The following is a 12,574-nucleotide window of genomic DNA, read 5'->3' as shown; positions in this document are numbered from 1 at the left end:
AAGAAAATCCTATATGCCCCAATAAAACTATATCAAATAAAATTAAATATGTCTCCTTCTCATAGACTGTTGGCCTCATAACACCCTCACTAACAGTATGCAGTGACCTCTCTTATTTGTGCAGCATTTGTAAAAACAAGTCTCTTAATAAGAGATACTAATAAGAGAGTCCCAATAATGCTATACGACAAAGTGATTAACCCTTAGAAAGCTGGTACCTTCTAACCTAGAAGGGAAAGCACTTACATGTGGATAAGGTGTGGCAGATTCCTCCACTTCTACCAGGGATCTGTAGAAAAGAAAAGACAGAGTAACCAACCCTGGCTTTCTATAATAGAGGTAGCAATAATGTTAGAACTTAAGCAAAGATCACCTAACTGCTAAAAGCCACCATTACTCTTACTAAACAGATTGACATGGACACAGCTAGACCCCAATCCTTGCTTGCAGGGAAAGTACCCATAAAAGGATTAAAAATACTCAGACACCATCTATGCACATCCTCCCATGATAGAGGCAAAGAGAATGACTGGGGATTATAGGTAAGGGAAGTGACAACAGCTCTGCTGGGGTGCTCTTTGCCTCTTCCTGCTGGCCAGGAGTGAATATCCCACTAGTAATTAGAAGTTGTGGACTCTCAATGGCATAGGAAAGAAAAATATTCACAAACCATGAGGGGAAACCGGCATCAATATAGTCTGAAAGCCCCTCTCTCTCTCTCAAGAATCAAATGCACATCTTCAATCTTCTACCAACTCCAGCTGAGGCAAAGTAAAGACTGAGGTATGTGTGAGGGGTTTTTGGGGTTTGGGAATCCTTGCATCCTCCTAGTGGTAAGGAAGAGTAATGGATTGTGGACTCTTACCACGCTGTCGCAATAGAAATTGAGAATAAATGTTTGTACTAAAATGTGCCAGACTCTCCTAAAGGGATAGGAAAATCAAAATTAAACTTGCATGATTCCAATAGAGCATGTAATTTTAAGACACTTAAATTCATTTCTATTTTTAAATGTGCTTTGTTATGTTGGTACCCATTGTTGAAAACATATACACACATATCCTATACTAGTGGGAGCTGCTGCTAATTGGTGCCTACACACATTTGTCTTTTGTGATTGGCTGACTAGATGTGTTCATCTTGCTGTCAGTAGTGCAATGTTGTTCCTTCAGCAAAGGATAACAAGAGAACAAAGCAAATTTGATAATGGAAGTAAATTGGAAAGTTGTTTAAAATTGTATGTTCCATCCAAATCATGAAAGAAAATTTTGGGGTTTATTGTCCCTTTAAGAAACTATTATTATTTTCTGAATAATTTCTAGATCTTGTTTTAAATTAAAACCAATAGATTTAATAACAGCACAAAATATATACATTTTGCACTACACAATAGTGCAAAGGAAATGAAAAATGACAATGTCACTACATGTAAAAGTTGAGGCAGTCAATTATAGTTTAAGATAAGAGAACAAAACAAATACATCTAATAGTACCTGTGGAATAGCAGGCTGAAAGTGAAGAGGAATTTCAAATATGGCACCAAAGGAAGTGATTATGGAGATCTTAGTTAGGAAATTTAATAGCATGTCCTCTTGAATCTTCAGCGTAAACACATCCCAGCAGCCCGGAAGTAATGCCAACAAATGGGTAAAGTTGAGGATCTATAAAAGATAGCCAAAAACATAAAAAATGTAAGTAAGCAGCACTATACAATAGTAATAAAATGTTTTTCTTGGGGAGTTGTGTCCATCAGCCAGTGAGCTGTAGAGTCCTGGGACTCTGTTTTACACAACCATACCCTTACTGATAGTTTCATGATAAATTTAAAAAGCTTTTAACTGACCCTTCTTCATGCAAAAACAGAATTTATGTTTACCTGATAAATTACTTTCTCCAACGGTGTGTCCGGTCCACGGCGTCATCCTTACTTGTGGGATATTCTCTTCCCCAACAGGAAATGGCAAAGAGCCCAGCAAAGCTGGTCACATGATCCCTCCTAGGCTCCGCCTACCCCAGTCATTCGACCGACGTTAAGGAGGAATATTTGCATAGGAGAAACCATATGATACCGTGGTGACTGTAGTTAAAGAAAATAAATTATCAGACCTGATTAAAAAACCAGGGCGGGCCGTGGACCGGACACACCGTTGGAGAAAGTAATTTATCAGGTAAACATAAATTCTGTTTTCTCCAACATAGGTGTGTCCGGTCCACGGCGTCATCCTTACTTGTGGGAACCAATACCAAAGCTTTAGGACACGGATGAAGGGAGGGAGCAAATCAGGTCACCTAAATGGAAGGCACCACGGCTTGCAAAACCTTTCTCCCAAAAATAGCCTCAGAAGAAGCAAAAGTATCAAACTTGTAAAATTTGGTAAAAGTGTGCAGTGAAGACCAAGTCGCTGCCCTACATATCTGATCAACAGAAGCCTCGTTCTTGAAGGCCCATGTGGAAGCCACAGCCCTAGTGGAATGAGCTGTGATTCTTTCAGGAGGCTGCCGTCCAGCAGTCTCGTAAGCCAATCTGATGATGCTTTTAATCCAAAAAGAGAGAGAGGTAGAAGTTGCTTTTTGACCTCTCCTTTTACCAGAATAAACAACAAACAAGGAAGATGTTTGTCTAAAATCCTTTGTAGCATCTAAATAGAATTTTAGAGCGCGAACAACATCCAAATTGTGCAACAAACGTTCCTTCTTCGAAACTGGTTTCGGACACAAAGAAGGCACGACTATCTCCTGGTTAATGTTTTTGTTAGAAACAACTTTTGGAAGAAAACCAGGTTTAGTACGTAAAACCACCTTATCTGCATGGAACACCAGATAAGGAGGAGAACACTGCAGAGCAGATAATTCTGAAACTCTTCTAGCAGAAGAAATTGCAACCAAAAACAAAACTTTCCAAGATAATAACTTAATATCAACGGAATGTAAGGGTTCAAACGGAACCCCCTGAAGAACTGAAAGAACTAAGTTGAGACTCCAAGGAGGAGTCAAAGGTTTGTAAACAGGCTTGATTCTAACCAGAGCCTGAACAAAGGCTTGAACATCTGGCACAGCTGCCAGTTTTTTGTGAAGTAACACAGACAAGGCAGAAATCTGTCCCTTCAAGGAACTTGCAGATAATCCTTTCTCCAATCCTTCTTGAAGAAAGGATAGAATCTTAGGAATCTTTACCTTGTCCCAAGGGAATCCTTTAGATTCACACCAACAGATATATTTTTTCCATATTTTGTGGTAAATTTTTCTAGTTACAGGCTTTCTGGCCTGAACAAGAGTATCAATAACAGAATCTGAGAACCCTCGTTTTGATAAGATCAAGCGTTCAATCTCCCAGCAGTCAGCTGGAGTGAGACCAGATTCGGATGTTCGAACGGACCTTGAACAAGAAGGTCTCGTCTCAAAGGTAGCTTCCATGGTGGAGCCGATGACATATTCACCAGATCTGCATACCAAGTCCTGTGTGGCCACGCAGGAGCTATCAAGATCACCGACGCCCTCTCCTGATTGATCCTGGCTACCAGCCTGGGGATGAGAGGAAACGGCGGGAATACATAAGCTAGTTTGAAGGTCCAAGGTGCTACTAGTGCATCTACTAGAGTCGCCTTGGGATCCCTGGATCTGGACCCGTAGCAAGGAACCTTGAAGTTCTGCCGAGAGGCCATCAGATCCATGTCTGGAATGCCCCACAGTTGAGTAATTTGGGCAAAGATTTCCGGATGGAGTTCCCACTCCCCCGGATGTAATGTCTGACGACTCAGAAAATCCGCTTCCCAATTTTCCACTCCTGGGATGTGGATTGCAGACAGGTGGCAGGAGTGAGTCTCCGCCCATTGAATGATTTTGGTCACTTCTTCCATCGCCAGGGAACTCCTTGTTCCCCCCTGATGGTTGATGTACGCAACAGTCGTCATGTTGTCTGATTGAAACCGTATGAACTTGGCCTTTGCTAGCTGAGGCCAAGCCTTGAGAGCATTGAATATCGCTCTCAATTCCAGAATATTTATCGGTAGAAGAGATTCTGCCCGAGACCAAAGACCCTGAGCTTTCAGGGATCCCCAGACCGCGCCCCAGCCCATCAGACTGGCGTCGGTCGTGACAATGACCCACTCTGGTCTGCGGAAGGTCATCCCTTGTGACAGGTTGTCCAGGGACAGCCACCAACGGAGTGAGTCTCTGGTCCTCTGATTTACTTGTATCTTCGGAGACAAGTCTGTATAGTCCCCATTCCACTGACTGAGCATGCACAGTTGTAATGGTCTTAGATGAATGCGCGCAAAAGGAACTATGTCCATTGCCGCTACCATCAAACCTATTACTTCCATGCACTGCGCTATGGAAGGAAGAGGAACGGAATGAAGTGTTTGACAAGAGCTTAGAAGTTTTGTTTTTCTGGCCTCTGTCAGAAAAATCCTCATTTCTAAGGAGTCTATTATTGTTCCCAAGAAGGGAACCCTTGTCGACGGAGATAGAGAACTCTTTTCCACGTTCACTTTCCATCCGTGAGATCTGAGAAAGGCCAGGACTATGTCCGTGTGAGCCTTTGCTTGAGGAAGGGACGACGCTTGAATCAGAATGTCGTCCAAGTAAGGTACTACTGCAATGCCCCTTGGTCTTAGCACCGCTAGAAGGGACCCTAGTACCTTTGTGAAAATCCTTGGAGCAGTGGCTAATCCGAAAGGAAGCGCCACGAACTGGTAATGCTTGTCCAGGAATGCGAACCTTAGGAACCGATGATGTTCCTTGTGGATAGGAATATGTAGATACGCATCCTTTAAATTCACCGTGGTCATGAATTGACCTTCCTGGATGGAAGGAAGAATTATTCGAATGGTTTCCATTTTGAACGATGGAACCTTGAGAAACTTGTTTAAGATCTTGAGATCTAAGATTGGTCTGAATGTTCCCTCTTTTTTGGGAACTATGAACAGATTGGAGTAGAACCCCATCCCTTGTTCTCCTAAAGGAACAGGATGAATCACTCCCATTTTTAACAGGTCTTCTACACAATGTAAGAATGCCTGTCTCTTTATGTGGTCTGAAGACAATTGAGACCTGTGGAACCTCCCCCTTGGGGGAAGCCCCTTGAATTCCAGAAGATAACCTTGGGAGACTATTTCTAGTGCCCAAGGATCCAGAACATCTCTTGCCCAAGCCTGAGCGAAGAGAGAGAGTCTGCCCCCCACCAGATCCGGTCCCGGATCGGGGGCCAACATTTCATGCTGTCTTGGTAGCAGTGGCAGGTTTCTTGGCCTGCTTTCCCTTGTTCCAGCCTTGCATTGGTCTCCAGGCTGGCTTGGCTTGAGAAGTATTACCCTCTTGCTTAGAGGACGTAGCACTTGGGGCTGGTCCGTTTCTACGAAAGGGACGAAAATTAGGTTTATTTTTGGCCTTGAAAGACCTATCCTGAGGAAGGGCGTGGCCCTTACCCCCAGTGATATCAGAGATAATCTCTTTCAAGTCAGGGCCAAACAGCGTTTTCCCCTTGAAAGGAATGTTAAGGAGTTTGTTCTTGGAAGACGCATCCGCTGACCAAGATTTCAACCAAAGCGCTCTACGCGCCACAATAGCAAACCCAGAATTCTTCGCCGCTAACCTAGCCAATTGCAAAGTGGCGTCTAGGGTGAAAGAATTAGCCAATTTGAGAGCACGGATTCTGTCCATAATCTCCTCATAAGGAGGAGAATCACTATCGATCGCCTTTACTAGCTCATCGAACCAGAAACACGCGGCTGTAGTGACAGGGACAATGCATGAAATTGGTTGTAGAAGGTAACCTTGCTGAACAAACATCTTTTTAAGCAAACCTTCTAATTTTTTATCCATAGGATCTTTGAAAGCACAACTATCTTCTATGGGTATAGTGGTGCGTTTGTTTAAAGTAGAAACCGCTCCCTCGACCTTGGGGACAGTCTGCCATAAGTCCTTTCTAGGGTCGACCATAGGAAACAATTTTTTAAATATGGGGGGAGGGACGAAAGGTATACCGGGCCTTTCCCATTCTTTATTTACAATGTCCGCCACCCGCTTGGGTATAGGAAAAGCTTCTGGGAGCCCCGGGACCTCTAGGAACTTGTCCATTTTACATAGTTTCTCTGGGATGATCAAATTCTCACAATCATCCAGAGTGGATAATACCTCCTTAAGCAGAGCGCGGAGATGTTCCAACTTAAATTTAAATGTAATCACATCGGGTTCAGCTTGTTGAGAAATTTTCCCTGAATCTGAAATTTCTCCCTCAGACAAAACCTCCCTGGCCCCCTCAGACTGGTGTAGGGGCATTTCAGAACCATTATCAGCGTCCTCATGCTCTTCAGTATCTAAAACAGAGCAGTCGCGCTTACGCTGATAAGTGGGCATTTTGGCTAAAATGTTTTTGATAGAATTATCCATTACAGCCGTTAATTGTTGCATAGTAAGGAGTATTGGCGCGCTAGATGTACTAGGGGCCTCCTGAGTGGGCAAGACTCGTGTAGACGAAGGAGGGAATGATGCAGTACCATGCTTACTCCCCTCACTTGAGGAATCATCTTGGGCATCATTTTCAGTGTCACATAAATCACATTTATTTAAATGAGAAGGAACCTTGGCTTCCCCACATTCAGAACACAGTCTATCTGGTAGTTCAGACATGTTAAACAGGCATAAACTTGATAACAAAGTACAAAAAACGTTTTAAAATAAAACCGTTACTGTCACTTTAAATTTTAAACTGAACACACTTTATTACTGCAAATGCGAAAAAGTATGAAGGAATTGTTCAAAATTCACCAAAATTTCACCACAGTGTCTTAAAGCCTTAAAAGTATTGCACACCAAATTTGGAAGCTTTAACCCTTAAAATAACGGAACCGGAGCCGTTTTTAACTTTAACCCCTTTACAGTCCCTGGTATCTGCTTTGCTGAGACCCAACCAAGCCCAAAGGGGAATACGATACCAAATGACGCCTTCAGAAAGTCTTTTCTATGTATCAGAGCTCCTCACACATGCGACTGCATGTCATGCTGCTCAAAAACAAGTGCGCAATACCGGCGCGAAAATGAGGCTCTGCCTATGATTAGGGAAAGCCCCTAGAGCATAAGGTGTCTAAAACAGTGCCTGCCGATATTATTTAACAAAAATACCCAGATTAAATGATTCCTCAAGGCTAAATATGTGTAATATATGAATCGATTTAGCCCAGAAAATGTCTACAGTCTTAATAAGCCCATGTGAAGCCCTTATTTACTGTTCTGAATAAAAATGGCTTACCGGATCCCATAGGGAAAATAACAGCTTCCAGCATTACATCGTCTTGTTAGAATGTGTCATACCTCAAGCAGCAAAAGACTGCTCACTGTTCCCCCAACTGAAGTTAATTCCTCTCAACAGTCCTGTGTGGAACAGCCATGGATTTTAGTAACGGTTGCTAAAATCATTTTCCTCATACAAACAGAAATCTTCATCTCTTTTCTGTTTCAGAGTAAATAGTACATACCAGCACTATTTTAAAATAACAAACTCTTGATTGAATAATAAAAACTACAGTTAAACACTAAAAAACTCTAAGCCATCTCCGTGGAGATGTTGCCTGTACAACGGCAAAGAGAATGACTGGGGTAGGCGGAGCCTAGGAGGGATCATGTGACCAGCTTTGCTGGGCTCTTTGCCATTTCCTGTTGGGGAAGAGAATATCCCACAAGTAAGGATGACGCCGTGGACCGGACACACCTATGTTGGAGAAACATATTTTAAACTGATTTTAATATATCACATACATTAAATAAACATTTTAGTGTCTCACATTTTCTTATAATGTGTGATAATCCTATTCGTTTTGCAACCTGACAATTATTTCACAGAGAATAAAATGCTGCACAAAAGATTTTTGCATTATATATCACAGCCCAATGAATACATTTGGGGTATAAATTCTACCTCACACAAAACATTGAAATCGCATATTCAAAATCAAATGGCAGAAAATACAGAAAATACAACCTATATTAGCCAAAAACAATCCCTACCTGGAAGAGGCCATCTGCATCTTGTGCCACTAATACCTCGTTAAGGGTAATGGGAACATTTAGGTTGTTTTCCAGCCAAACTGACCATAGTCCAATAGGATCCTGAAGTGGCTGCATGTAAAATGACACTTTCCTAGTGTCAAACTGAAGGAATCTGCACAACAAGGTCAGATGATCAAATATGAATATACTCACTTGATAAATGAAATAAGTTGATAAAGTTAAAGTAAAAAACATGAAGTGTTTAGTGGAAAGTCTTAGAACATTACGACATGCTGATCAAATCAAGTCTTAGAACATTACGACATGCTGATCAAATCAAGTCTTAGAACATTACGACATGCTGATCAAATCAAGTCTTAGAACATTACGAATTGCTGATCAAATCAAGTCTTAGAACATTACAACATGCTGATCAAATGTTTTGTTCTCTGGTTGTTAGATTATTGTCACGTTTTATATATCTGCAAACAAAAAGGCAATTTCTGAACATGTATAGTCAACTGAAAATAACACAATCTATGTGAGTAACCCAAAAAATGCTCAATCTGTTTACATGAAGAAAAAAGGAAAGAAATAGCTGAGCAGGGAATTGGTTAAATGCTTACAATTTAAATTATTTTCATAGCTCAGTAATTTTTGCAAACTGTATTAATAAAAAAAAACCCTAATAGTCAGTCAATTCAAAATATCTAACTAGCCTTTGCTGTTGAAAGCTGCTATGAGTTATATTATAAAAACACACACAACGTCACTTGTGGACTTACAGCTGGTAACTTACCCATCAGCCACCTTATGAGAAACACACAGGTGTGGGGGGGAAACAGCTTCTGGGATATTCAGCTTCTTATTTTCTGAGCATTCTGCATCATGTGAGGTAGCTACAATTATAATAAGTTATGTTGAATGAAATAAATAAACATAAATTAATAGGGATGAAGATAAAATGATTGGTAGTCAGGCTTCACATGGATAAGGTTTACTAGAATGTCTTCATCACAATTTAGCACTAGTCCACTATCTTTCAGAAAACCTATGCTCTCCTTCAGAAACATAGCAGGCCACTGACCTGAGAAGAAAATGGTGGCTGCCTTTGTAAAGTTTATGGAAGAACTCAGAAGCATCACAGGCTCAAACTTCACCGATAAAGTATCACCTAGAAAATGATGAATATCCTGAAAAAATACAAAAACAGGAATTTTGTTAACAAATAGCAGCAGTCAAATTTGAAAACAATTATACTGTGTCTGAAAATGATACGATGAAAGCAACATTCCCTACTTCTCAATATGTAAAATTAGTGGTTTACTATGGGCAATTTTTGTAAGAAAACATGATTCCCTGAGCAAATGATTGCATCCTTTAGACATATAAAAGATTTCTACATACAATGAAGGGATATTGAAACACACCTACAAAACTGTTGAGCCTTCTGAATAGATGTTGCTAAAAAACAGAATTTATGTTTACCTGATAAATTACTTTCTCCAACGGTGTGTCCGGTCCACGGCGTCATCCTTACTTGTGGGATATTCTCTTCCCCAACAGGAAATGGCAAAGAGCCCAGCAAAGCTGGTCACATGATCCCTCCTAGGCTCCGCCTTCCCCAGTCATTCGACCGACGTAAAGGAGGAATATTTGCATAGGAGAAATCATAAGATACCGTGGTGACTGTAGTTAGAGAAAATAAATCATCAGACCTGATTAAAAAACCAGGGCGGGCCGTGGACCGGACACACCGTTGGAGAAAGTAATTTATCAGGTAAACATAAATTCTGTTTTCTCCAACATAGGTGTGTCCGGTCCACGGCGTCATCCTTACTTGTGGGAACCAATACCAAAGCTTTAGGACACGGATGATGGGAGGGAGCAAATCAGGTCACCTAGATGGAAGGCACCACAGCTTGCAAAACCTTTCTCCCAAAAATAGCCTCAGAAGAAGCAAAAGTATCAAATTTGTAAAATTTGGTAAAAGTGTGCAGTGAAGACCAAGTCGCTGCCTTACCTATCTGATCAACAGAAGCCTCGTTCTTGAAGGCCCATGTGGAAGCCACGGCCCTAGTGGAATGAGCTGTGATTCTTTCAGGAGGCTGCCGTCCGGCAGTCTCATAAGCCAATCTGATAATGCTTTTAAGCCAAAAAGAGAGAGAGGTAGAAGTTGCTTTTTGACCTCTCCTTTTACCAGAATAAACAACAAACAAGGAAGATGTTTGTCTGAAATCCTTTGTAGCCTCTAAATAGAATTTTAGAGCACGAACTACATCCAAATTGTGCAACAAACGTTCCTTCTTTGAAACTGGATTCGGACACAAAGAAGGCACGACTATCTCCTGGTTAATATTTTTGTTAGAAACAACTTTCGGAAGAAAACCAGGTTTAGTACGCAAAACCACCTTATCTGCATGGAACACCAGATAAGGAGGAGAACACTGCAGAGCAGATAACTCTGAAACTCTTCTAGCAGAAGAAATTGCAACCAAAAACAAAACTTTCCAAGATAATAACTTGATATCAACGGAATGTAGGGGTTCAAACGGAACCCCCTGAAGAACTGAAAGAACTAAATTGAGACTCCAAGGAGGAGTCAAAGGTTTGTAAACAGGCTTGATTCTAACCAGAGCCTGAACAAAAGCTTGAACATCTGGCACAGCCGCCAGCTTTTTGTGAAGTAAAACAGATAAAGCAGAAATCTGTCCCTTCAAAGAACTTGCAGATAATCCTTTCTCCAAACCTTCTTGAAGAAAGGATAGAATCTTAGGAATTTTTATCTTGTTCCATGGGAATCCTTTAGATTCACACCAACAGATATATTTTTTCCATATTTTATGGTAGATTTTTCTAGTTACAGGCTTTCTAGCCTGAACAAGAGTAGCAATGACAGAATCTGAGAACCCTCGCTTTGATAAAATCAAGCGTTCAATCTCCAAGCAGTCAGTTGGAGTGAGGCCAGATTCGGATGTTCGAACGGACCTTGAACAAGAAGGTCCTGTCTCAAAGGTAGCTTCCATGGTGGAGCCGATGACATATTCACCAGATCTGCATACCAAGTCCTGCGTGGCCACGCAGGAGCTATCAAGATCACCGATACCCTCTCCTGTTTGATCCTGGCTACCAGCCTGGGAATGAGAGGAAACGGTGGGAACACATAAGCTAGGTTGAAGCTCCAAGGTGCTACTAGTGCATCCACTAGAGTCGCCTTGGGATCCCTGGATCTGGACCCGTAGCAAGGAACCTTGAAGTTCTGACGAGACGCCATCAGATCCATGTCTGGAATGCCCCACAATTGAATTATTTGGGCAAAGATTTCCGGATGGAGTTCCCACTCCCCCGGATGAAATGTCTGACGACTCAGAAAATCCGCTTCCCAATTTTCCACTCCTGGGATGTGGATTGCAGACAAGTGGCAGGAGTGAGTCTCCGCCCATTGAATTATTTTGGTCACTTCTTCCATTGCCAGGGAACTCCTTGTTCCCCCCTGATGGTTGATATACGCAACAGTCGTCATGTTGTCTGATTGAAACCGTATGAATTTGGCCTTTGCTAGCTGAGGCCAAGCCTTGAGAGCATTGAATATCGCTCTCAGTTCCAGAATATTTATCGGGAGAAGAGATTCTTCCCGAGACCAAAGACCCTGAGCTTTCAGGGGTTCCCAGACCGCGCCCCAGCCCACCAGACTGGCGTCGGTCGTGACAATGACCCACTCTGGTCTGCGGAAGCTCATCCCTTGTGACAGGTTGTCCAGGGTCAGCCACCAACGGAGTGAATCTCTGGTCCTCTGATCTACTTGTATCGTCGGAGACAAGTCTGTATAATCCCCATTCCACTGACTGAGCATGCACAGTTGTAATGGTCTTAGATGAATTCGCGCAAAAGGAACTATGTCCATTGCCGGGACCATCAAACCTATTACTTCCATGCACTGCGCTATGGAAGGAAGAAGAACAGAATGAAGTACTTGACAAGAGCTTAGAAGTTTTGATTTTCTGGCCTCTGTCAGAAAAATCCTCATTTCTAAGGAGTCTATTATTGTTCCCAAGAAGGGAACTCTTGTTGACGGAGATAGAGAACTTTTTTCTACGTTCACTTTCCACCCGTGAGATCTGAGAAAGGCCAGGACAATGTCCGTATGAGCCTTTGCTTGTGGTAGAGACGACGCTTGAATCAGTATGTCGTCCAAGTAAGGTACTACTGCAATGCCCCTTGGTCTTAGCACCGCTAGAAGGGACCCTAGTACCTTTGTGAAAATTCTTGGAGCAGTGGCTAATCCGAATGGAAGTGCCACAAACTGGTAATGCTTGTCCAGAAAGGCGAACCTTAGGAACCGATGATGTTCCTTGTGGATAGGAATATGTAGATACGCATCCTTTAAATCCACCGTGGTCATGAATTGACCTTCCTGGATGGTAGGAAGAATTGTCCGAATGGTTTCCATTTTGAACGATGGAACCTTGAGAAATTTGTTTAGGATCTTGAGATCTAAGATTGGTCTGAATGTTCCCTCTTTTTTGGGAACTATGAACAGATTGGAGTAGAATCCCATCCCTTGTTCTCCTAATGGAACAGGATGAAT

General features: G+C 42.0%; 1 protein-coding gene across 1 annotated transcript in view; it reads right to left on the bottom strand.

The window, feature by feature from the left end:
* Positions 1–12,574, bottom strand: part of TMEM131L (transmembrane 131 like) — a gene marked incomplete in the record, with an annotated part of 682,792 nt that overhangs the window by 403,288 nt on the left and 266,930 nt on the right. Inside the window, 4 exon segments of the mRNA XM_053703753.1 lie at positions 1,494–1,661; positions 8,005–8,158; positions 8,786–8,885; positions 9,074–9,179. Of these exon segments, the coding sequence (XP_053559728.1) occupies positions 1,494–1,661; positions 8,005–8,158; positions 8,786–8,885; positions 9,074–9,179 (528 nt within the window).

This window comes from Bombina bombina, chromosome 2 (assembly GCF_027579735.1).
Source record: "Bombina bombina isolate aBomBom1 chromosome 2, aBomBom1.pri, whole genome shotgun sequence".
Classification (NCBI taxonomy): domain Eukaryota; kingdom Metazoa; phylum Chordata; class Amphibia; order Anura; family Bombinatoridae; genus Bombina; species Bombina bombina.
The sequence above is the reverse complement of the archived record's forward strand: the minus strand, read 5'-3'. Positions and strand labels throughout refer to the sequence as shown.